Genomic DNA, 25,733 nt, shown 5'->3' on the forward strand with positions numbered 1-25,733 from the left:
AATTGAAAACGACATTGAGACAAAAGACGTCTAGTCGACATGGTTGTTGAAATGTGTTCCTCACTTCCTTTGACTATTGCTTCATTTTCTAGCATTAAGGAAGTAAGACTGCAGCCTGGAAAGTGTGTGCTGGAGCTTGCTGGGCCCCGCTGAGAAGCATGCTGTGTCAGTGTAACCCCCCAGCCAGCTCTCCTCCCTAACCAAGCTTCACTTAACACCCTGACCATGAGCTGTGTCGGAGTTTCTGTCTTGCAACGTGCTTTCTGATGATTTGATTTATAAAAGCCTATATACCCCTGAGTGGCACTTGAATGAATGAGCTGCAGTATTTAGATTTAGTTTCCACAGTGGCCATTATCAATACTTTATTAACTAGAATTCAGTAGAGTGCTGTGCTGTTGAAGTCCACAATGCCTTGCCTGTGTGCTCTGGAATTGAACACAGGAGGATGACACATGTATGGCACAGTCAAACAGCACCACCGTGCAGCTGCCAGTGTAATACAGACCGCTTTTGTTTAGGACCCAATAAAGCGGTACAGTTTTGTTGATTTGTTTTTGTTCCTGATCTAAACATCAGTGCGTGGGTGATGCTGGAGTGGAGGAGTGTCCCATACAAACAGTGCAGCACTGCAAAACTGAATTCACCGTCTCTAAATCCTACAGACCACTGCATTTACTAATTCACCTGCTCTAAATCTTACAGACCACTGCATTTACTAATTCACCGGCTCTGAATCGTACAGACCACTGCATTTACTAATTCACCGGCTCTGAATCGTACAGACCACTGCATTTACTAATTCACCGGCTCTGAATCTTACAGACCACTGCATTTACTAATTCACCGGCTCTGAATCTTACAGACCACTGCATTTACTAATTCACCGGCTCTGAATCTTACAGACCACTGCATTTACTAATTCACCGGCTCTGAATCTTACAGACCACTGCATTTACTAATTCACCGGCTCTGAATCTTACAGACCACTGCATTTACTAATTCACCGGCTCTGAATCTTACAGACCACTGCATTTACTAATTCACCGGCTCTGAATCTTACAGACCACTGCATTTACTAATTCACCGGCTCTGAATCTTACAGACCACTGCATTTATTAATTCACCGGCTCTGAATCTTACAGACCACTGCATTTACTAATTCACCGGCTCTGAATCTTACAGACCACTGTAAGCTCCCAGGTTTCCCTGGAATTTGCAGGAGTTTTCTTGCAACTCTTTGAATTGCATGTGCCTGCTGTACAAGACGGCGCTTTGCTGAGGAGACAGATTTTCGGTCACAAGGAAGTGACCCCGGTTTTTTTTGTGTCTTAAAATATCTGAAAGCCATGCACAGTAAGAAGATTCTTCCCTTTTTTGTGATTGCTGTGAGTTTGTGGTTCTCTGCTCTCGTCCATAGAAGACATTCACGTACAGTGGTGTAGAAACTAAATGAGTTATGTGTGTGAAGGAGCACGCTCAACAAGGACTGAAGCAACATTTACCATGCTTTCTTTATTGAGCCCAATATTCAAGTGTCACACTTTTACAACTTAATCATTACCATTGGACACAATAGTGAGGCCACTAGCTATCAAAAAGCTGTAAAGCTGTAAGGGGACTGGAGTTGTTGTGTGGACAGAGTCGTCTATGTTATTGTCTAGCTTCGAGGTGGAACGCAAACATGGGGTTACACAGACACGAATACAAAAATAAACTTGAAGACTAAACTGTGAAAGACCTTGTTGTTGGGTACACAGGCTAGATTGTGAAAGTTGCCTCTGGTTTTGGCATGTTGTTTCTTCGGGAATATTCAGTACTGGCTGTTCTTGTTTTAGGTAGCCGTTGGCTCTGATGTGCAGCTGCGCTCTGTGTGGGAGTTCTCCAGCTGCTGGTGCCACTATAGGCCAGCAGTTTCTATTCCAAAACGAATATAGTGAAAGAGACCCGGCTCAACCCCCTTCCCTCTGTCCTTGTTTGTAGTGCGGCAGTGCCATCACCATGACGACCACGGTGACTCTCGAGGACGCCTTGTCCAATGTGGACCTGCTGGAGGAGCTGCCTCTCCCGGACCAGCAGCCCTGCATCGAGCCCCCTCCCTCCTCCTTGATATACCAGGTGAGTAACCGGCTCTCATTAAAGAGGTCATCGCTAACAATACAGGCATGGAGATAAGACTAGCAGTTTCACCCGTTCCAGGTTTTACTACGAGCTTGACTAGCCACAGTATATAGGTAACAGGCTCGGGTGTGTCATTTAAACTCACAGTAAAACCAGGAATGGAGCAAACTGCTGTGCAATGGGAGTCTTCTTCCCATCCCTGGTGCATTGGAGCTAGTGGTGTTGAGTATGCTGTAGGCATGCTGTACTACAGCAAAGCGAAATATGGATTTGGAACTGCTATGCAATAAGTGTCTTTGTATGATTTCCATCCCTGCAGAAGTCTAACTTCCATTCACAGCATTGGTATGAAAGGTTTTGAATGAGGCTCGCTTATGCTGTAGAAAACATGTCTGTTAATGTTTCCCTTCCCTGGTCATTTCACCTCTGCACACTCTTTGAAGTCACTGGCTGCAAAGCCTGTCCGTTATCAGGGGAAGCAGCTGGTTGGTTAATGGCAGGAAAGAAGGCTGGAGGGGTGGGGACAGTTTCACTCCCAAGGTGAAATGAGCAAGAGAACCCGAGAGCAGAGACCCCTTTTACTCTGCTGTGGTTTCCAGTAGTTTTCAGATGGAATTCAAATTGCAGTAACATGTGCTTCTTTCAAAACTGCACGATTGAGATATAGCCAATGGGAGTCCATTCATCATGTCACCATACTTCCTGTGCTGTGGCAAATAAATAGGCTTTGTTAGAGTCAAAGAGGAAATCTGATCCTGGAGCCTATAACATGGGTACCTATGAGTTACCCCAATCATGTCTGGGGGACAAGGTTCATGTCATGTCAAGGTTAACCTCTCAAGTGTGTTTGCTCTGTGCTGTACTTTCTAATAAGTGGAGGAACAAAGGCCACATTCATTTCCAATGAACTGTAACATTGGAGCAACTAAGAACCGCTCTCTGAACTCTTTCAACACTGCTGACCTGCGTCCAGGTCTACTCAAACCTGCAGACTGCTTTAAGAGGATAGGACTAGAACTCCACTCAGACCTGCAGACTGCTTTAAGAGGATAGGACTAGAACTTCACTCAAACCTGCAGACTGCTTTAATATAGTATAGGAATAGAACTCCACTCAAACCTGCAGGCTGCTTTAATATAGTATAGGACTAGAACTCCACTCAAACCTGCAGGCTGCTTTAACAGGATAGGGATAGAACTCCACTCAAACCTGCAGGCTGCTTTAATATAGTATAGGACTAGAACTCCACTCAAACCTGCAGGCTGCTTTAATATAGTATAGGACTAGAACTCCACTCAAACCTGCAGGCTGCTTTAACAGGATAGGAATAGAACTCCACTCAAACCTGCAGGCTGCTTTAAGAGGATAGGGATAGAACTCCACTCAAACCTGCAGGCTGCTTTAAGAGGATAGGGATAGAACTCCACTCAAACCTGCAGACTGCTTTAATATAGTATAGGACTAGAACTCCACTCAAACCTGCAGGCTGCTTTAACAGGATAGGGATAGAACTCCACTCAAACCTGCAGGCTGCTTTAAGAGGATAGGGATAGAACTCCACTCAAACCTGCAGGCTGCTTTAAGAGGATAGGGATAGAACTCCACTCAAACCTGCAGGCTGCTTTAATATAGTATAGGACTAGAACTCCACTCAAACCTGCAGGCTGCTTTAACAGGATAGGGATAGAACTCCACTCAAACCTGCAGGCTGCTTTAAGAGGATAGGGATAGAACTCCACTCAAAACAGCAGTAATCTAATGTAACCCTAGCGTCGGCTTACTTTGTAGTTACTGCCTGCTGAAAGAGTTAAAATCCCAAACTTTGTTTTGGTCCCTTCACTTCGGAAACCAAATCCATTATTGTATTATTTCAAGTCTTTGGCATTTCTTCACCTGTTTTAATCTCTATTTTATTTATTTCCCTTTCATTTACAGTAATAAGTTAATGGGGTTTCTTTTCCCTTTTCCTTTTTGTTCTTCCCATAGCCGAATTTCAATACCAACTTTGAAGACAGGAATGCCTTTGTCACCGGCATCGCCCGATACATCGAACAAGCAACAGTCCACTCCAGCATGGTACTGTACCCCAGCATTGACAATGGCTTCTAATGTGCTTTACATGGTGCAGGATTTCTCTTCCCTTTTCTGTTCAAGTCCTCAATTATTTGTTTTAAAAGGACATTTGACAAGACCTTAAAAGTATTTCCATATCCTATTAGAATGTACCTTCTCTCCCCACATAAAGAATGATCCCTTCCCTTTGATAGATATGTAAAGATGTATTTTTGTAAGTTCTGCTGCTAAAATGAATGATACCATGTGTCCCAGACAGTAGAACAGCAGGAAGTGTCTGAATATTCATTGTGTTTGTACAGTATCTGTACACAATGCAGCGTGAACCCCAGTCTGAATATTCACTGTGTTTGTACAGTATCTGTACACAATGCAGCATGGACCCCAGTCTGAATATTCACTGTGTTTGTACAGTATCTGTACACAATGCAGCGTGGACCCCAGTCTGAATATTCACTGTGTTTGTACATTATCTGTACACAATGCAGCGTGGACCCCAGTCTGAATATTCACTGTGTTTGTACATTATCTGTACACAATGCAGCGTGGACCCCAGTCTGAATATTCACTGTGTTTGTACAGTATCTGTACACAATGCAGCATGGACCCTAGTCTGAATATTCAGTATCTGTACACAATGCAGCGTGGACCCCAGTCTGAATATTCACTGTGTTTGGACAGTATCTGTCCATATTGCCTGCCAGTCTTGCAGTGACCCTCTGTTGAGTGGGTTCATGCTGTATAGCTCCACTCCATGTTTAACTAAAGCACGGTTGGTCCTCTTCTCCCCTAGAATGAAATGCTTGAGGAGGGTCAGGAGTATGCCATTATGCTGTACACCTGGAGGAGCTGCTCCAGGGCCATTCCACAGGTATGTGAAGGGTTACCCACGCAAGTGGATCTGCTGCTCTCTTTCCACAGGTATGTGAAGGGTTACCCACGCAAGTGGATCTGCTGCTCTCTTTCCACAGGTATGTGAAGGGTCACCCACGCAAGCGGATCTGCTGCTGTCTTTCCACAGGTGTGTGAAGGGTGACCCACGCAAGCAGATCTGCTGCTCTCTTTCCACAGGTATGTGAAGGGTTACCCACACAAGCCAAGGCTGGAGGAGAACTGTAAACCGTACCGTCTTACTGTTTAACTGAAACACAAACAGCGGAGTGGAGTTCCACATGCTTCAATGGGGATTTGAATCTAGACGGTGCAGATGGTCGGAGTTCGAGCCTCTCTGGTTATTTCTCTCGTTTTGCATTTTGCGCTGAGACGTCGCGTATGCTTTATATGTGTCACTTCTGTCTGCAGAGGAGTCGAGTCCTGGGGGAGCAGGTTGGCTGTCTCTGTTTGATTTGTGTTTGTTTTCTGTGGTCTCAGGTGAAGTGCAATGAGCAGCCGAACAGAGTGGAGATTTACGAGAAGACCGTGGAGGTCCTGGAGCCAGAGGTCACCAAGCTCATGAACTTCATGTACTTCCAGGTAACGAACTACCACTTACCAGTATATTAAAAAATACGAGCCGTCATTTTCATCATTGGTTTTTGCTCACTTTGCATGACATCATTCAGGGATGCTCATTCTGCCCCTGGTCTTGTAAATGTCGTATACTAACCCAGTATTGGAGGAATACATGTGAAATGATAAATATTTCAATGTATAGTCTACAGTAGCCCCTGCTTTATTTTGGTTTGGTATGACTCATAAGGTTGGGTTTTCTGTGGCTGTTTGTGCAAATCAGCAGGAAGCAATTCCAGTGCGTCCTCAGCACTGTCTGCCTGTGAGCTCCGGACGGGGTACGTGCTGTGAAGACTGGGATTGCCATTACAACATGATGCTGTCTGATGGGTAGCTTTCTGCCTCTTCATGGTCCTCATGTTGTCGAAGTACACCTGTCAGAGATTAGGGAGGTTTGGAAACAGCAGGCTACACATTTCAATGCCATGTTCTGTCTTCGTTCACGTTGTTCTTAACTACTGCTGAATTATAGTTGCATTTGGGTAGTAACACAAGGTACATCTCAGAATTGATTACTTACAGATTAATGGTATGCAAACTAATTGATGTTTGATATAGTTATGGTGCACTAAATATACATGCAATCTAAATGACCAAAACATTACAACTATTTCTCACAGTAGTAATGACCATAAGTAATTTAGGGGGACAGAGTGCGTTATGCAGTATCGTGACTCAAACGGTCAAGTAAAAATAGTCCAATATTAAATCGTGTACAGATCAAGTCATTATTAAAGCCTGCGTTTTGAATAGGTGTGGTGCTCTATTTGTGAACGGACTGTATTGTAGCTGTTTGTGCACAATATGCTATCATTCTAAAATGTCATTCATATGCTAATGGATTGCAACAGCTGCTTCACTTCTCTCCATCAGAATAAAATGCTGTTCAATTACTTCCCATTTCAATTGAAACAGCTGAATGCAGTTGAAATACTGACGTTGCTACCGTAGCTCACTGCTAGTACAGTAGTCTCCGGCTAAGAGAACACCCCTCAGGCAGCAAGCAGAGTGTTCTCTAAGACGGAGCTGACCACCAGAAACCAATATAAATCAATAAATATTTATTACTTGTCATGACGCACGTGCATCAACATATGAAATGAACAGAGTAAGCAAGAGAAAAGCAATAGGCTAGTGTATGTGAATAAATATTATAATAAAGTAACAGATTAACGAGTGTTAATAAATTAACTGTCAGACTAAGTCAGCACAGCACCCCTACACACGTTAGAAAATGCAGGAGCAGCTCAAGATTAATTATGGATATCTGTACAGGAGCAGTATTTAAGACATGCACACAATTATTTTGCAGAATGGTGAAGCAACTCACCAGAATGGAAAACACCAAATTGCTCTGCGAGTTGTGTCTGATTCAGTTTTTTTTTTCAGGCGCTCGAATTTCCTATGTTTTCTAGCAAGAGAAATGGCGGCGCTTTTCACTGTTTGTTTACATGCCATTTTGTAGCGATGAGGTGCACTCGTGGAAATCAGAATACAAAACGTAGCAATGATATGATGGCGGTTCTGGAAAGATTGAATAAACCAATCAGTGTGCTGCGATGACAAGCTTTTTAAACGAAGTTCCTGTTCCTTTGGGCAGAGCATTAACAACGGGGGGGACGGACACCAGTTTCACTACAAGAGTGTTCTCTTAGGAGGTGTTCCTATACACGGAGATGACTGTATAAACTTTAAACACATTAAATCATCAGTGTTTTTGCAGTTTTGCTGGTAGTAAAATCATCAGTGTTTTTGCAGTTTTGCTGGTAGTAAAATCATCAGTGTTTTTGCAGTTTTGCTGGTTGTAAAATCATCAGTGTTTTTGCAGTTTTGCTGGTAGCCAGGGCTGTGGTAACTCTGGCTCTGTCCCCTACAGCGCAATGCCATCGACCGGTTCTGTGGAGAGGTGAAGAGGTTGTGTCACACGGAGAGAAGGAAGGACTTCGTCTCTGAGGCCTACCTCCTGACCCTGGGCAAGTTCATTAACATGTTTGCAGTGCTGGACGAGCTCAAAAACATGAAGTGCAGCGTCAAGAACGACCACTCGGCCTACAAGAGGTGAGCAGGCAGCCTTGTGTCCAGGGCAACGCGACGGGGGGGCAGTGCAAGTGCAAGACACCCCTTTGTGCTTCTAACACTGTCGCTTTGACCCGCTCCATCCTGTGTGTTGTAGTGTACTAGCGTTTAATAAGCAGGGCTTGCTCTCAGATACTCAACACGCCTGTGCTTGGTCATTGTTCATCAGGGGGACTGGAGGAGTTTCACTGCCTGCTGCTGAATAAGAGAGACACAAAGTCAAACAGCGTGTCTTTAACAATTCTCCTGTTATACAATTAAGTGAATAAAATAATACAAGAGCTATTGGAGGGGGGGGGGGAGCCTTTTTCATGGCATTGCTAGTTTAATAGTTTACTCTGGAGAGTGGTCACTAGATGGCAGTGTTTGCCTACTACCTTTACTGGTGGTAGACACACATGTAGAGCTGGCTTGTGTCTGTTATGATTGTCTACTTGGCTTTCAGATGTAAAATATTATTTTCTGAGCACAGTCATGTTTTTTCTCGTGGCCACAGCTCTGGCTTTTCTGTACTGCTAAAGATCACGGTTGCTAATTTTGTGCACACTTCCAACCCCCCTGTTCATGAGGCAGGTGATTGTATTTTGTTGTAATAGAGGTACAGCTGGCACTGTGATTCCCAGCTGTACTTCTGTTTTATTAGATGAGTTCCCAGGATGTCTGAACACAGCAATACTCCAGGTAGAACCTGACCATTCACTCTTCAGATTGTATATACAAAATCAACACTGTTTTTTGTTGATCTGCAAAAAGCCCCAAAATAAACAAAAAAATGAATGCAGAAAAAGGGGGAAACCCTAACCCTTTATTCAGTGAACGTTTTCATGGGGTATCTCAAGTGAGGCGAGAAGGAGAATGCAGACAACCACAGACCAAGAAAGAAAGGGCTCTTCAATCTGTAAATTGCATGGAAATCAGAAGGAACAGAAAGTACTAGATAACGGTTTATTAATAATGGAGGTTATCGCTTAATGGGAACGGGGAGCTGGTGCAGACAACTAAACAACCGCAGGCATGGAGACTGTGGTCAAAGCAAGGAAATCAAGAAAGGAATGCAGGCATGGAGACTGTGGTCAAAGCAAGGAAATCAAGAAAGGAATGCAGACACATTAATAAAAGAACAGTCCTTCTTTTGCAGTTTATTGTGTGTGTGTGTGGGACAGAGACCTGAACCCACAGAAGAGCTTTGTAGCAGTGGGTGTGGTCAGAACCTTATCATAGACATGTGAAGGACACTTGAACACAGTGAAGCGTATTCCCTTTATACTTGTCATGTCGGGTGGAGGGCTCTGGTGGCCCTGTTTCATGTACAGGTGTGTGTAGACTCTTATAAACACAGTACAGGTGTGTGTGTAGACTCTTCTAAACACAGTACATGTTTGTGTGTAGACTCTTAAACACAGCACAGGTTTGTGTGTTCTCTTATAAACACAGTACAGGTGTGTGTAGACTCTTATAAACACAGTACAGGTGTGTGTAGACTCTTATAAACACAGTACAGGTTTGTGTGTAGACTTATAAACACAGTACAGGTTTGTGTGTAGACTCTTATAAACACAGTACAGGTGTGTGCAGACTCTTAAACACAGTACAGGTTTGTGTGTACTCTTATAAACACAGTACAGGTGTGTGTGTAGACTCTTCTAAACACAGTACATGTTTGTGTGTAGACTCAAACACAGCACAGGTTTGTGTGTACTCTTATAAACACAGTACAGGTGTGTGTAGACTCTTATAAACACAGTACAGGTGTGTGTGTAGACTTATAAACACAGTACAGGTGTGTGTAGACTCATAAACACAGCACAGGTTTGTGTGTAGACTCTTATAAACACAGTACAGGTGTGTGTAGACTCTTATAAACAGTGATGTTCTTTGTGGTGGTGCTTCGTAACTCTTTATTGTGCTCTTTGTATTTCCTCAGAGCTGCTCAGTTCCTTCGGAAGATGGCTGACCCCCAGTCCATTCAGGAGTCACAGAATCTTTCAATGTTCCTCGCTAACCACAATAAAATTACCCAGGTACGGTATCTCTTGGAAAACAAAACAAGTAATGCACCACCAGGACTGCATTAGTACAGTCCCCCCACTCCCTCCCTACAGCTTTTAAACATACTCTAATTCAACAACACACTTTAGATGTTACCCTGTGAAATACTAATGTATTCTGACTAGTGGTTCACTAACTGTACAGGTTGGAAGTAAGACTTAATGTAACACCCCTGAGCCTGTGACTTCCAGGGTTTGTCTAACACTTGTGACCAATTAGGCTTGCCTTGCAAAACCTGGGAAGGTGCAAAGTTCCAGGCAGTGGCGTTTTCCATGCTTGCTGTAAAGCATGCTGGTCACCTAACCACTTCACAGTTAAGGTAACAATATGCCCTGTAGACCATTGAAAGCTGGGTGTTAGAAACATGACCGCTTTGACCTGTATAATACACATGCATGCTAGTGAAAGCAGTTTGCTGTGTATGCTGTGGGAATTGTAAGGATGGAAACTACTGGCAAGACTGTGTCGTTTATTCATGCTGCTACCAACTGAACGGTACTGATGGGAACTGAGCAATGCACAGAGGCTCCACTCCTTGTAGTTTATACAGTGCACCTCTATTATACATTGAAGGGGGGATGTTTTCCTTGTGTGCTGGGTTGAAGTGCCTTCAGTTTCCCTTATAAAAGTTCCCCACAATAAAAGCACAGCAAAGTGTAATGAAGCACAATGAAAGCATGGTAAAGAACAGGGAAGCATTGTAGAGAACAGCAAGGTATAGTAAAGCACAAAGAGGTGTGGTAAAGCACAAAGAGGTGTGGTAAAGCACAGATAAGCAATATAAAGAACAGCGAGGCATGGTAAAGCATAGGGAAGCATTGAAAAGCACAGAGAGGTATGGTAAAGCATAGGGAAGCATTGTAAAGCACAGATAGGTATGGTAAAGCACAGATAAGCATTATAAAGAACAGCGAGGCATGGTAAAGCACAGTGAAGCATTATAAAGAATAGCAAGGCATGGTAAAGCATAGGGAAGCATTGTAAAGAACAGCGAGGTATGGTAAACCAAGGTACACTATGGTAAATGCATAGTAGTATAACCATGGGAAGAGCATGGATGAACTGCAGGAATGCTGTGGTAGTCTTATGTAAGAGTTTACTTGTCCGTTGCTGACCTGTGTTTGATTGTGTTTCAGACCTTACAGCAGCAGCTGGAGGTTATCCCTGCGTATGAAGAGCTCCTGGCTGATATTGTGAACCTGTGTGTGGATTACTATGAGAATAAGATGTATCTCACTCCCACCGAGAAACACATGCTGCTGAAAGTAAGCCGCCTCTCTCTCTCTCTCTCTCTCACCTTTTAAATGTCTTCTCATTCTTCTGGTTTATAAATGTCAACAAATAAAGCCTAGAAGAGAGAGACTTGACACGCCAGAGGCTGGTAACTTGTGGCTCTTCAGTAGCAAACCACAGCAAAGTGATTTCTGCAAGTGCGTGAATAATAATGCCTTGATGATAATTCAATGATGAGAATACATCAGAAGTGTTTTTTTCCAACAGCACGTGAGATAGCAACCCAACCCAATAGGTTAACAAGCTTTACAATTCTGATAGAAATATCCACATTAAAGTAATTGTAGCTACAGTTCCATACGTTTCCTCTGCCATGCCCATCCATTCATTGTATAGGTCTCAGATGTTGTTTTGAAAGTATTTTCATTTTAAAAGGTGTTCTGTTGGTACTACTGTAGGTTATAGAAATCTCTGTTTGCAAGCCATTTTTGTAGACTCTTGCACTTCTGGGGTCATTTCACCTGGAGGGTGAAATTGTCCCGTCCCCTTCAAGGGCTTCTTTTCTGTCATTAACCAATCCGCTGCCTCCCCTGTTGACTGACATGCTTTCAGCCAGTAACATTCCTTGTACCCAGAAGCATTGCTGTATGAATGGAATGACCCTATTAAAAATAAATGAAATAATCGAGAACAGAAGAAAATGAGAACTTTGTCAAGCTGGGCCTTGAGGATCCAAGCGATTGTGTCGTGTATGGAGAGAATGTGTCACTTCAACAACATGAAACAAATTAAAAACGTAACTTTCTTTCCAGGTAATGGGTTTTGGTTTGTATCTGATGGACGGGTCAGTGAGCAACATCTACAAACTGGATGCCAAGAAGCGCATTAATTTGAGCCGCATTGACAAGTTTTTTAAGGTAAGCTTGTGAGCGGGGAGTGCGGTCTGCCGTGCTTGCAGACTGAGCAGGCTTGGTGGTCCAGTGGTTAGAGAAAGGGGCTTGTTCCCAGGAGGTTCCAGGTTCAATCCCAGCCACTGACTCACTGTGTGTGACCCTTTGGATGAGATGTGAAACTGAGGTCGTATTGGAAGTGACACCCCCAAGTCTGTGTACGTGGCTTTGAATAAAAGCATCTGCTAAATGACAAATTAATAATAGTAATAGATATGGATAAGAGAGATCAGCTGTGTACTTTCCCTCTTGCAAAATATAAAGGCATCCCATACAATAAAGAGCTGCTTGAAGCACAGAGTCCATTGATTTCAGTGTTTCAACAGCAGCTCCTGTAAAAGGGTCACTCTAGTGGCAAAAGAATGGGATCTCTTTTGTCTGATGGTTCTGTGATGCGTTCCTAACGTGTATTCTGGAAGAACGCATGTCGCACAGATATCGAGAGAACTGCTTATCCAATTGTGATAGATCGTAGTACTTTTCACTTGTTTAGCACAAGTCACAGCATTGAGGATATACAAATCTGTGGATATAGCATGTGCCTTTACATGTTCACTCGTGTCACACCGCTTGTGCAATTGTGATGAAGCTTAGATAGGAAGTTCTTTAGTGATAATTGAGGGTGTCGGGCCAGTCTGTATATCCGTATGTGTTTCACACTTATAGCAGATGTAAATAAAAAAATGCTAATTAATCAACACCCATTCTGGAGTGCAGAGTTTGCAGTGGCCCTACCCGCTGTTGACAGGATATGACAGATTTCAATTTATTCATCTCATTCATTCATTCAATTCTTTATTTGAACTTTAACAGTTCAAGATGGCCATTTTAGAAGTAGTGGGGCTGACAGGAAAATGACATAATAAATCTGGACAAACCTTATATAATAGCCCTGTATTAAGAACCGGTTCTTCTAAATCTAGAGTGTTTGCAGATGTGTAATGTTGTAGTTTTTATTTATTTATTTTTATTACAGCAACTACAGGTAGTTCCATTGTTTGGTGATATGCAGCTTGAGCTGTCGAGATACATCAAGAACAGTGCGCATTTCGAGGAGAACAAGTCCAGGTATGAGTCTCTCGGGTGTGGAGTTGCTTCACAGAGCTTGCTTTGCAGTTCATTGTTTTCCTAATTGATCGGTCTCCCTTGACAGAGCTTGCTTTGCAGTTCATTGTTTTCCTAATTGATCGGTCTCCCTTGACAGAGCTTGCTTTGCAGTTCATTGTTTTCCTAATTGATCGGTCTCCCTTGACAGCGCTTGCTTTGCAATGCATTGTTTTCCTAATTGATCGGTCTCCCTTGACAGAGATTGCTTTGCAGTTCATAGTTTTTCTAATTGATCAGTCTGTCTTGAAACAGGTGGTCGTGCACCTCCACTGGCAGCAGCCCTCAGTATAACATCTGTGAGCAGATGATCCAGATCCGAGAAGACCACATGCGCTTCATCTCCGAGCTCGCCCGATACAGCAACAGTGAGGTCAGTGTTAGGGGTGTGTCTGTGTGTGCTGGTCAGGGTGGGTATATGCTGTGTACAGGGGAGGGAATGGGCTAATAAACTCTTCAAACTCCTTTAACTCACCTGGTGGACTTCTCTTTGAAGTTGGCAGTATTAAGAAGCGATCTGAAGTCTTTCAGCTCCATGTGGTCTATTTCACATTTTTGGTGAAAGTGATTTAAGTGCAATATTGAGCAGCAGGACGAGTGAACCCTTTTTAAGCATGATGAAAAGAGGACGAGGGAATATAATGCAGGGCTTGTTTATTTATGTACACAAGTTTCATTGAACCGCATACTTCAAAATGAAATTGTAATTAAGTCTATCAAGGGCATTTGCATCTAATTATCAAGCTGTTTGTGCAGCAGCTGTTTAATGATGGGTAATGAGAGAAATTAAACCGCTCTTCAGTATGATACATTTCAAGTTCCTGGTACATTTTGTTCTTAAGCTCATATATAAGAATGTGTTCTCCTGAATATAGATTTAATAGATGAGAATGTTATCGTGTCCTGTTTACCAGTGCTTGAGGAGGCGTAATATTCACATCATTCATGAGCTGGACCCGCTTTACCTCATCTTGTAAAGCACTTTGTGATGGTGGTCCACTATGAAAGGCGCTATATAAAATAGAGATTGATTGATTGTCATGTTTGTACTGCAGGTATTTCAAAACACTCGAGCAGCAATCCGCAGGGAAGCTGCTTTTGTTTCTGTCTTCATTTGAAAATACCTTTGAGCCCGACAGTGGTAGCCAAGCAGCCTGTGTTCTTGTCTAACTAATCTTATCCGTTGTAGTGAGTGAATTAAGTAAATGTCTTTCTTTTTTGTTTGTATTTGATTATGTGTTTTCCAGTAGGATAGCCTTGTTATCTCTGTCTGTCGGCACATGCCCTGATTTGTAAATGTAAGAAATTGAAGGTGATAATGCTGCAGTCATGCTGTAGGTTTTGGTTGGAGCTTTCCCAATTTCTACACAGCTTTCTTCTTGAGCTTCAGAAGGCTTTTACAGAGAGCTGGGACTCTCCAAATACTCTTCAGACGTTGCAGTTATAATCAGTCATCCTTTAATCTGGTTATTTAAACAGAAGACTCGATTAATCAAAGAACCCACAGTACAGTGTTCTGTTTGAAAGCCTGTCAGATTCATAGTACATGGGAGAAACCAACTGTTTTGATGAGTTTCAGCTGGAAATGTTTTAAAATTGCATAATAAACGTTTTTAATAAAATGTACTACTACAACAGACAGGTAGATATTTAACCAAATGCCAGGGAGATGGAATGTCTACAAAAATATATACAGTTGTCAAGCCCAAATGTTAATTTGGGTGTAAAGAATGCATACCAGTGCAACATCCCATAGGTCCCATAGGGGGATACTGCACATGTGGAGTAGTGTGCATTTCTAATGCAGGCCCTGGGTGTGTTGCAGGTTGTGACTGGCTCAGGAAGGCAGGAGGCCCAGAAGACTGACTCTGAGTATCGGAAGCTGTTTGACTCGGCTCTGCAGGGGCTACAGCTCCTGTCGCAGTGGAGTGCCCATGTCATGGAAGTGGTAAGAGCCCATGGTTTAGCTGGTTTTGAAGGCTGTACTCTCCACAGTATGATATCAGACTGGTTTTTGTTCCTTGTTAAAGTTTCCCCACAGTAAAAGCATACATTGTGATGAGCACCTGTTTATTATCTCATCTCTCTTCTTTCCTCCCAGTACTGGATGTGATGAGCACCTGTTTATTATCTCATCTCTCTTCTTTCCTCTCAGTACTAGATGTGATGAGCACCTGTTTATTATCTCATCTCTTCTTTTCTCCAAGTACTCCTGGAAGCTGGTGCATCCCACAGACAAGTACTCCAATAAAGACTGCCCAGACAATGCAGAGGAGTATGAAAGGGCAACAAGATACAACTACACCACCGAGGAGAAGTTCGCTCTTGTGGAGGTGAGATGAGCTCTGTGTCTGAGGCATGTGATACAGTGTCCTGAACTTCAACATTCACATCCAAAGGGTGCTGGGTCGCTTACTGAGGCTACATGTAACAAGTTTCGACAAGAAAAGTGTTATATTAACCAGCCAGCTTCCAATCAGATGAGCAAAGCTCCTTGAAAGTGCCTGTAATGACAGGTCAGTTCACACCAGCAGTACTATCCCTTAGAAATGCCATCAGCATTGGATATTATTGGGAAAGTTACAGCATGAATAAAACTCACCCAGGCTCCATGACCTGCAGAAGCAAACTGTCCTCTTGCCTTTTTATTTGATTGTGAGTGGCACTTAATGCATTTACAAATGCTGTCTTGTATTCACTTTTTGATATAGCCTGTGTGTGTCTATACATTGAACTGAGTTCAGGAGCAGCTGCCAGAGTCTTTCACAGTAGACACGTGTAAGGCTGGATCATCGTCGAGTGCCTCTGTTGTAGTCAGCACCAGCACCCTGTAGAACCACTGCTGTGTATTATATTATGTCTGTGTTACAGATGGGAATCTGGAAACTTGACCTCAAGAGAAAATCAAAGTGATGTGTGCAATATGAGCCACTCAAAATGAGCACAGTTTGCCGCTGCTCACTTATAAAAATAATATATAGCACAGAGATGGCAATAAGGCTGCTATTGCATCCCAGCTTGTTCTTGAGTATGCTGTACTGCAGCACAGCGTGTTGGTTTTTCCAGGTGATGGCCATGATCAAGGGTCTGCAGGTCCTGATGGGCAGGATGGAGAGTGTCTTCAACCACGCTATTCGGCACACCATCTTCTCTGCTCTCCAAGACTTCGCCCAGCTCACCCTGAGGGAGCCCCTGCGCCAGGCAATCAAGAAGAAGAAGAACGTCATTCAGAGGTGAGGCGCGTCCCGTCAGGGTGAGGCGAGCCTCGCATGGGTTCAGGTTGGGTGCTCCTCTGCAGCTACTTTAAATAACATTCCGTTTGCCTTGTTCTGCAGATGAACCCTTTAAGGTACAGGGGATATATGAAAGATGATCTTGTGGGAATTGCAGTACATGTTGTACACTGAAATGAAAGATGATCTTGTGGGAATTGCAGTACATGTTGTACACTGAAATGAAAGATAACCTTGTGAGGATTGCAGTACATGTTGTACACTGAAATGAAAGATGACCTTGTGAGGATTGCAGTACATGTTGTACACTGAAATGAAAGATAACCTTGTGAGGATTGCAGTACATGTTGTACACTGAAATGAAAGATGATCTTGTGAGGATTGCAGTACATGTTGTACACTGAAATGAAAGATGACCTTGTGAGGATTGCAGTACATGTTGTACACTGAAATGAAAGATGACCTTGTGAGGATTGCAGTACATGTTGTACACTGAAATGAAAGATGATCTTGTGAGGATTGCAGTACATGTTGTACACTGAAATGAAAGATGATCTTGTGAGGATTGCAGTACATGTTGTACACTGAAATGAAAGATGATCTTGTGGGAATTGCAGTACATGTTGTACACTGAAATGAAAGATGATCTTGTGAGGATTGCAGTACATGTTGTACACTGAAATGAAAGATGACCTTGTGGGGATTGCAGTACATGTTGTACACTGAAATGAAAGATGACCTTGTGGGGATTGCAGTACATGTTGTACACTGAAATGAAAGATGACCTTGTGGGGATTGCAGTACATGTTGTACACTGAAATGAAAGATGACCTTGTGGGAATTGCAGTACATGTTGTACACTGAAATGAAAGATGACCTTGTGGGGATTGCAGTACATGTTGTACACTGAAATGAAAGATGATCTTGTGGGAATTGCAGTACATGTTGTACACTGAAATGAAAGATGATCTTGTGGGGATTGCAGTACATTTTTTGTAGCTGCACAGTTTTACAAGGCGATTTAACAACAAGTACTGAGTTAGCAGGCTTCTTTGCGTTTGGAAAACGCATTGCTAATTGAATGTAAGGATACGGTCAAGCGAGTCTGTGTGTGTCTGTGAAACGCACCGTTGTGTTTAATAGTATCTCATAAGAACATAAGTGTTTGTGAACACTAGTCTTTAAAAAAAAAAAAATAATAATAATGTTCCCAGTGTTTTAGATCCTACTACTTCACCTGGTAGGCTATTCCATGCATTTATAACTGTAAAAAAAATAAGAAGTGAAAGTGCTTCCTACCTTCTGTTCTGAACTAAATCTCGATGAAGAAACGCCTGTCCCACTGTCTTCAGTGTTCTTCAGGCTATCAGGAAGACCATATGTGACTGGGAGACTGGACGGGAGCCCCATAACGACCCCGCTCTCCGAGGAGAGAAGGATCCCAAGGGAGGCTTCGATATCAAAGTGCCGAGACGGGCTGTGGGACCCTCCAGTACACAGGTGCTTCTCCTTTTCAAACAACTCACCTCCATGCCTTGGATCACTTTCATGGCACGTTAGAAATAAGATGCAGATATATCCAATATATTTCCGAGCTCTAGCTCTGATATGTATTTGAGATGGCCTTGCTGTGGGCAGCCTCACCCAAGCGTTTCTAACAGAGGGCAGGTTTGTATCTGCTGCTCTCTTCAGTGCCTTCCTGGAAGTGCAGAAGCTGCTGCTTCAGGTTTAATTGAGCTGTTAATTTGACCTTGTTTCCACCTGGTTTTTGTTCCTGTCTTTTTTGTTTGTTTAGCTGTACATGGTGAGAACCATGCTAGAGTCTCTCATTGCTGACAAAAGTGGTTCCAAGAAAACTATGCGGAGCAGCCTGGAGGGCCCCACCATCCTGGATATGGAGAAATTCCACCGGGAATCCTTCTTCTACACACACTTGTTAAATTTCAGTGGTAAGATTGTTTTTCCCCGCAGGTGCGTGGCGCCCGCTCAGCATGCCCACCAGCCCCCCAACCTCCCTTTCCACAGTGAAGCAGCAGGGTAGAGAACTTGCACGTTTCTTGCATGTGGTTTTTGTATGGGAGAAACAAACAGATGCTTATTAATATCACTGTGTGGTTAGAGTTAGGGAGTCAGTATTTGCATGGCTTGAACGACCCTTCAGACACGACTCGCTGTGCAACCTTTGCCAAGTCATTAGATTCAAGTCCTTTCGCTGTAAACTGTAAGTGGGATACGACAGCCCAGTTGGATAGTATGGTCAATATAATTGCAGTTATTTCAATCATTTAGCAAAAGAAAACCTGGCTCGGCATCTCGCATGTAATCGTGTCCTGAAAGACAAGCAAACTACAACCACAAGCAAAAACACCAGAGAAGAATAATAAACTAAAGTACCGTTATCAAGATTGTAGAACGGAGGGCTCCCGAGTGACGCATCCAGTGAAGGCGCTCCGCGTGGAGTGCAGGATGCGCCTTGTAGCCTGGACGTCGGCAGTTACGAGTCCAGGCTATTCCTCTGCCAACCGTGGACTGGAGATTTAAAACAATAGTAATCTTTGTGATTTCAAATGAATGTATTGATTTGAATTATATTTACACGTTCTTTGACAGCATGTAAACAGCCTGACAGTGTGAACCCCCTAGCTCCTCACTTGATGTGTGCTTTGTGTTGTTGAAGTGCTTTGCCTGCAGTGAGTGCTGTCCTAGTTACTGTGTCTCGTCTCCTCCTCCTCCTCCTCCCGCTCCAGAAACGCTGCAGCAGTGCTGTGACCTGTCCCAGCTCTGGTTCCGTGAGTTCTTCCTGGAGCTGACCATGGGCAGGAGGATCCAGTTCCCCATCGACATGTCCATGCCCTGGATCCTCACCGACCACATTCTGGACACCAAGGAGGCCTCCATGATGGAGTAAGACATGCCCTTCTGTATTTTTTTTTCTTTTCAAATAGTTTAATAAATGTCTTGCATGCTGTAATCTACAGCTATGGCCAAAAGGTTTGCATCCACCTGGAATGAACAGAATTTAGATCTTTTATTTAACATCATGTAATCAAAGACACTACAGAATAATATTGCAAAAGTCTAACGGAAGCCATAATAGTAGTACAGTATTTCATGTTAGATTTTGAAATGTCACATTGTTCCATTTGTCAGTTTCTTAGTAAGTATATGGAAAACTATACAAAGCAGACTGTAATTCAACATGTTAGTATAACGTTATTCAGTTTCTTTCAACTTTGTTGCACAATGAGTTGATTCTATAGGGTGATGCAAAACGTTTGTCCGTCGCTGTAGGTAAAGCCCCCCCAGTCCCAGGGCTTGTGTCAAGCTCACACTCCAGGCCTTCATATTTATTCTCAGAGAAACAAAGAAAGAAATGATGCAGCGCTCCCTCATCTTTGCTCGCATGAAGTTGGATTGCAGTATTCCTCATAAGACAGAGGCTGATTGCACTCTGAAGGAAATGAATGCCTCTTTTCATGGGTTAATGAAACTAAACCATCTCTTCAGAGTGGAATTGAATTGTACGTGAATGGTGGTCCTGATCTGCAATATGCCGTTAAGACATTTGCATGCTTATTTTTCTTGTAGTGATTTCCTCTGCCATTAACAGGCAGATTGGTGTGTCGTAGGCACTGTGTCTGTAGGTTAAAATGTTTAAGGTAAAGACGGAGTCACCTGAGGAGACCTCAATGATGGGAGGAAGTGAAATCAAAAAGATGCACTGCTAAATATTTAAACGCCACCCCCAGGGTTTGAAAGGAAGCGTCCACTCTCGGCGTGTCTGTTTCTGGTTGAATGTGTTGCCCCCTGGGGGATCATCGGGGTCACGTGTTGAATACAGAAGTGAGCAACCCCACTTCCTGCAGTACCTGGCTGTTCTCGGAGGTCACCATTCCAGGAACTGACCAAACTGACCCTGTCTGATGCAGAGATTAGGAGATCTGCTGAGATCACAGAAAATGTATCACTATACAGTATACTTTTTAAATTGTAAAGAAAATCTAATCCTGTGTTTGCAGTGTACTGGATGTGCAGAGACACTCCAACCTGACATGTAAAGTAGCAACAAAAACAAGCGAGCAGTACCTCCAGCTGCTGATCCAGCCTGACCGCTGACAAAGAGGCCGCTCTGCCTCCTTTCTGTTGCTAAGCAGCGAAAACAATAAGAAACTATTAATGAACAAAAAGCCGTGGGCGCTGTGCCAGTTTTGAAAAAAAGTAACCAAAAAAGACAAACAAGAACTAAAATGGGGGTGGATAAATCCAAGGTTTTACTTGGAGGTGTTTTTTTCTTTTTTTTTCTTTGATTGTTATAAACAATTTCTCTCATTTTTCTGTGGAGAACAGACTGCCAGCCTTAATTGTTAATTGCCCTATTAGTTATGCATTTCTTTTGTGTCCATGCTTGTGAATCAGGTACAAGTAGAGGGGCAGTTGGGCACAGTGCCAGCTTGTGCATTGCGAGATTCAGTCAATCAATCAATCAATCAATCAGTCAATCAGTCAGACCAGAGCTGATTGCACTTGTGACGAGAGCCGGTTTGAACCCAAGCCTCGAGAGCGGGAAAGGCTTGAAAGAACAAGTGAAGTAACCTGCTGAGCCCTCTGAGGCAGCAGCTCTTTGTGTCATCACCTTGTTTTGTTTTTACTATTCTAGTATCATGCCTGGAGAGGCTGCCTTCCTTTGAGTTAGAAATGTGACCCTTGAGATTTACAGCTTCTTTTTAATTAACAAGCATCTTCCTGTCCTGCTTCCAGATACGTTCTTTATCCTTTGGACCTTTACAACGACAGCGCACACTATGCCCTGACGAAATTCAAGAAGCAGTTCCTCTACGATGAGATCGAAGCCGAGGTACTGATCCGCTCTCCAGACCCGCAAAACCACAGTCCTGCGTCTACAGCTGTGGACAACTGTTTAGCATCACCTAGAATTGTAGGATTGAGACATAATTAAAAAAACACCAACTATATGAACATAATCTAGATATTTATTTAACATCATATGAAGCTAAATGAGTTAATTGTATAGGGTGATGCAAAACCTTTGGCCAGAGCTGTACACAAACTGGATGACTACATGTTGAAACCTTTTTTTCTAATATGACTAATAATAAGCATCAAAGCAGACATGCCTGTTTTGCCAGACCTGGTGCTCTAAACTTGGCGCTCTTCCGTGGGGTGGAACCCAGTTTTCTGACACATTGAATCCCCCTGCATTCCTGCAGTGCTGTTACTTTGTGAGCCACTGGGTGTCATGGATCTATTTAGTCATTCAAATATGTATTTTACAAAAGTGAAATTACAATATGTTGCTGTATCGGGTCTGTCATTTCTAATGAGACGGGGAATACAGGTAGTCACTTTATCTAAAATACCGTTCTAGGCCTTAGTTACAGGTAGAGAATAATTACATATGGGAATCCGGCTAAAGGGAGCATCTTTATCAGAATGCCCCCAGTGGGAATCTACCACACTTGTTTTATGCAAGCCAATTTAATCTTTGTGTGATCACACTTGGTTTAGCAGTGTCTCAGCTATCTTTACTTCGAATCAAAACCACATGAACTAGGCAGCAAAGTCTGGTCCAGCCCCTAGTGATTTACTTCAGTCATCATAACCCCGATCAGGAGAAATGCGGTTCCCATTTCAAATGCAGGAACTAGTAGGACAGAACAAAATATTCCTGTTTCAAATGCAGGATCTAGTAGAACAGAACAAAATATTCCTGTTTCAAATGCAGGATCTAATAGGACAGAATGAAATATTCCTGTTTCAAATGCAGGATCTAATAGGACAGAATGAAATATTCCTGTTTCAAATGCAGGATCTAATAGGACAGAACAAAATATTCCTGTATCAAATGCAGGATCTAGTAGAACAGAATGAAATATTCCTGTTTCAAATGCAGGATCTAGTAGGACAGAATGAAATATTCCTGTTTCAAATGCAGGATCTAGTAGAACAGAACAAAATATTCCTGTATCAGATGCAGGATCTAGTAGAACAGAATGAAATATTCCTGTTTCAAATGCAGGATCTAGTAGGACAGAACAAAATATTCCTGTATCAAATGCAGGATCTAATAGGACAGAATGAAATATTCCTGTTTCAAATGCAGGATCTAGAAGGACAGAATGAAATATTCCCATTTCAAATACTGGATCTAATAGGACAGAATGAAATATTCCTGTTTCAAATGTAGGATCTAATAGGACAGAATGAAATGCAGGGGGACATTTTATTTGGTGCATTTCTGCAGATAATTCAGAATTGCTGCATCCCTACAGAATTCCTGTGCAAAACAATTTGCTTCAGCATTAATAATTCATGTCAGACACGGGTTCACCACTTCATTTTATATATATCTATACATATATATATACACACACACAGTACTGTGCAAAAGTTTTAGGCAGGTGTGAAAAAATGCTGTAAAGTAAGAATGCTTTCAAAAATAGACATGTTAATAGATTATATTTATCAGTTAACAAAATGCAAAGTGAGTGAACAGAAGAAAAATCTAAATCAAATCCATATTTGTTGTGACCACCCTTTGCCTTCAAAACAGCATCAATTCTTTGGGGAACACTTGCACAAAGTCAGGGATTTTGTAGGCATATAGTCAGGTGTATGATTAAACAATTATACCAAACAGGTGCTAATGATCATCAATTCAATATGTAGGTTGAAACACAATCTTTAACTGAAACAGAAACAGCTGTGTAGGAGGAATAAAACTGGGTGAGGAACAGCCAAACTCAGCTAACAAGGTGAGGTTGCTGAAGACAGTTTACTGTCAAAAGTCATACACCATGGCAAGAATGAGCACAGCAACAAGACACAAGGTAGTTCTACTGCTTCAGCAAGGTCTCTCCCAGGCAGAAATTTCAAAGCAGACAGGGGTTTCCAGATGTGCTGTCCAAGCTCTTTTGAAGAAGCACAAAGAAACAGGCAACGTTGAGGACCGTAGACGCAGTGGTCGGCCAAGGAAACTTACTGCAGCAGATGAGACACATCACTTCCCTTCGCAATCGGAAGATGTCCAGCAGTGCCATCTGCTCAGAATTGGCAGAAAACAGTGGGACCCTGGTACACCCATCTACTGTCCGGAGAAGTCTGGTCAGAAGTGGCCTTCATGGAAGACTTGCGACCAAAAAGCCATACCTCTGATGTGGAAACAAGGCCAAGCGACTCAACTATGCACGAAAACACAGGAACTGGAGTGCAGAAAAATGGCAGCAGGTGCTCTGGACTGATGAGTCAAAATTTGAAATATTTGGCTGTAGCAGAAGGCAGTTTGTTCGCCGAAGGGCTGGAGAGCGAAAGTCATTAAGAACTATCTTAAAGAAGAACAAGGAGTCCTGGAAGTGATGGTATGGCCCCCACAGAGCCCTGATCTCAACATCATCGAGTCTGTCTGGGATTACATGAAGAGATAGAAGCAACTGAGGCTGCCTAAATCCACAGAAGAACTGTGGTTAGTTCTCCAAGATGTTTGGGCCAACCTACCTGCCGAGTTCCTTCAAAAACTGTGTGCAAGTGTACCTAGAAGAATTGATGCTGTTTTGAAGGCAAAGGGTGGTCACACCAAATATTGATTTGATGTAGATTTTTCTTCTGTTCACTCACTTTGCATTTTGTTAATTGATAAATATAATCTATTAACATGTCTATTTTTGAAAGCATTCTTACTTTACAGCATTTTTTCACACCTGCCTAAAACTTTTGCACAGTACTGTGTGTGTATGTGTGTGTGTGTGTATGTGTGTGTATATATATATATATATATATATATATATATATATATATATATATATATATATATATATAATATAGTTTTGTTGAGGTGCAATCTGATTGGCTCCCTGTGTTCCCATGTTCAGCTGTAGCCCTTGATTTGGGGAACATGTGTAATTAAATGGAATGTTAGTTTATTTATTCATTGTCAGTAGAAAGCCGTTTAAACTGGCTTGTTGTTTTTCCTTTAGGTAAATCTGTGTTTTGACCAGTTTGTCTACAAGCTTGCTGACCAGATATTTGCCTACTACAAGATTCTAGCTGGAAGGTTGGTATATGTTGTTGTAGAATTTGTTATGCTTTTTTATAATCAAAATTAAGGGGTCAGAAAAACAAAGTATCAAATAATAATTCCAAAAATAATGAAAATGTTACCTGGGTTTTACTGTAACGCTACAAAACAGCACAGTGTCTATTTTTGAGAAATGATTGATTTTACTGAGGCGTCAGAGACTGAACTAGTCCTTTCCATTGCCATGGTAACTGCAACTGCTAAGAGCAACACACCTCGGCAAGTAAGAAGAGGAGTAAAAATCAAAGGAAAGAAGGAAGGATGAGAAGAGATAAGAGGAGGTTCAAGAGTATATTTAGGCATTTAATCAAAATGTTTGGTCTCCGTTCCTTACACAGACCCTGATGTTGCACTATTCTTGAACGACCTTACCCAAGTTAACCTTTAGTAGTCCTAATAAGTAAACCCAGATGTAATAACAGCTCATCTCAAACGCTATAATACTGCTTACAAGATGACTAGTTCAAAGATGTGCCAGAGGTAGAGCAATGGAACCGACAGGTGAACTGCAGAGAGCACGGCAATGAAACCCGACAGGTGAACTGCAGCAGAGAGCATGGCAATGAAACCCGACAGGTGAACTGCAGCAGAGAGCATGGCAATGAAACCCGACAGGTGAACTGCAGCAGAGAGCATGGCAATGAAACCTGACATGTGAACTGCAGCTGAGAGCATGGCAATGAAACCTGACAGGTGAACTGCTGCAGCTGCACACTGCAGCAGAGAGCATGGTGTGCGTGGATCTTCCTGTCACAGGAGAATGAGGTCATGACATGTTTATGTCCTGTACTGTAGGTGCTCATTATGATCATAGCTCCCTATTACCCAAGATGCCTGGTGTCATTGCTCCACAGCACATACTTGTCCTGTGAACTGCTTAGCCAAGTAATTGTAACAGTGAATTGTTTATTGCTTACATATTTTTTTTCCCTGGTTTTATAATGTTTGCTTTGGTAACAGCCTTCTTTTAGACAAGCGACTGCGCGCAGAGTGCAAAAACCAGTCTGCTAACATCCCATGGCCAGCCTCCAACAGATATGAGACCTTACTGAAGCAGAGGCATGTGCAGGTAGGAAGGATGCTGGACTCTTTCAATGCACAGGCAGTCGGCCCGTCTCTCTCATGTTCTAGAACCCTCCCATCTCTCATGTTCTAGAATCCTCCTCCCCGACAGGTTTTCTCTTATAGCTGTTGGTTTCTCATTATCTCGTTAGGTAAATGTGCAGTACTCTATAGACAGATAGGTATGAACATTGTGCATATTGCTACTGCAGCTATAAAATCAGATTGAAT

The 25,733-nt window shown here is 42.6% G+C and overlaps 1 protein-coding gene across 1 annotated transcript in view; it reads left to right on the top strand.

Annotated features, from left to right (window-relative positions):
- The window catches only part of LOC117407146 (cytoplasmic FMR1-interacting protein 1 homolog), a 55,506-nt gene that overhangs the window by 6,136 nt on the left and 23,637 nt on the right, over window positions 1-25,733 (top strand). The window contains exons 2-20 of the mRNA XM_059029464.1: window positions 1,984-2,118; window positions 4,108-4,197; window positions 4,988-5,065; window positions 5,566-5,667; window positions 7,580-7,761; window positions 9,704-9,800; window positions 10,965-11,093; window positions 11,874-11,978; window positions 12,988-13,079; window positions 13,371-13,488; window positions 14,941-15,063; window positions 15,323-15,448; window positions 16,182-16,348; window positions 17,701-17,848; window positions 18,144-18,297; window positions 19,096-19,252; window positions 21,107-21,203; window positions 24,340-24,416; window positions 25,401-25,509. Of these exons, the coding sequence (XP_058885447.1) occupies window positions 2,002-2,118; window positions 4,108-4,197; window positions 4,988-5,065; window positions 5,566-5,667; window positions 7,580-7,761; window positions 9,704-9,800; window positions 10,965-11,093; window positions 11,874-11,978; window positions 12,988-13,079; window positions 13,371-13,488; window positions 14,941-15,063; window positions 15,323-15,448; window positions 16,182-16,348; window positions 17,701-17,848; window positions 18,144-18,297; window positions 19,096-19,252; window positions 21,107-21,203; window positions 24,340-24,416; window positions 25,401-25,509 (2,268 nt within the window). The 5' untranslated portion in view covers window positions 1,984-2,001. The remainder of the gene's footprint in view (window positions 1-1,983; window positions 2,119-4,107; window positions 4,198-4,987; window positions 5,066-5,565; window positions 5,668-7,579; window positions 7,762-9,703; window positions 9,801-10,964; window positions 11,094-11,873; window positions 11,979-12,987; window positions 13,080-13,370; window positions 13,489-14,940; window positions 15,064-15,322; window positions 15,449-16,181; window positions 16,349-17,700; window positions 17,849-18,143; window positions 18,298-19,095; window positions 19,253-21,106; window positions 21,204-24,339; window positions 24,417-25,400; window positions 25,510-25,733) is intronic.

This window comes from Acipenser ruthenus, chromosome 8, assembly GCF_902713425.1.
Source record: "Acipenser ruthenus chromosome 8, fAciRut3.2 maternal haplotype, whole genome shotgun sequence".
Taxonomy (NCBI): Eukaryota; Metazoa; Chordata; class Actinopteri; order Acipenseriformes; family Acipenseridae; genus Acipenser; species Acipenser ruthenus.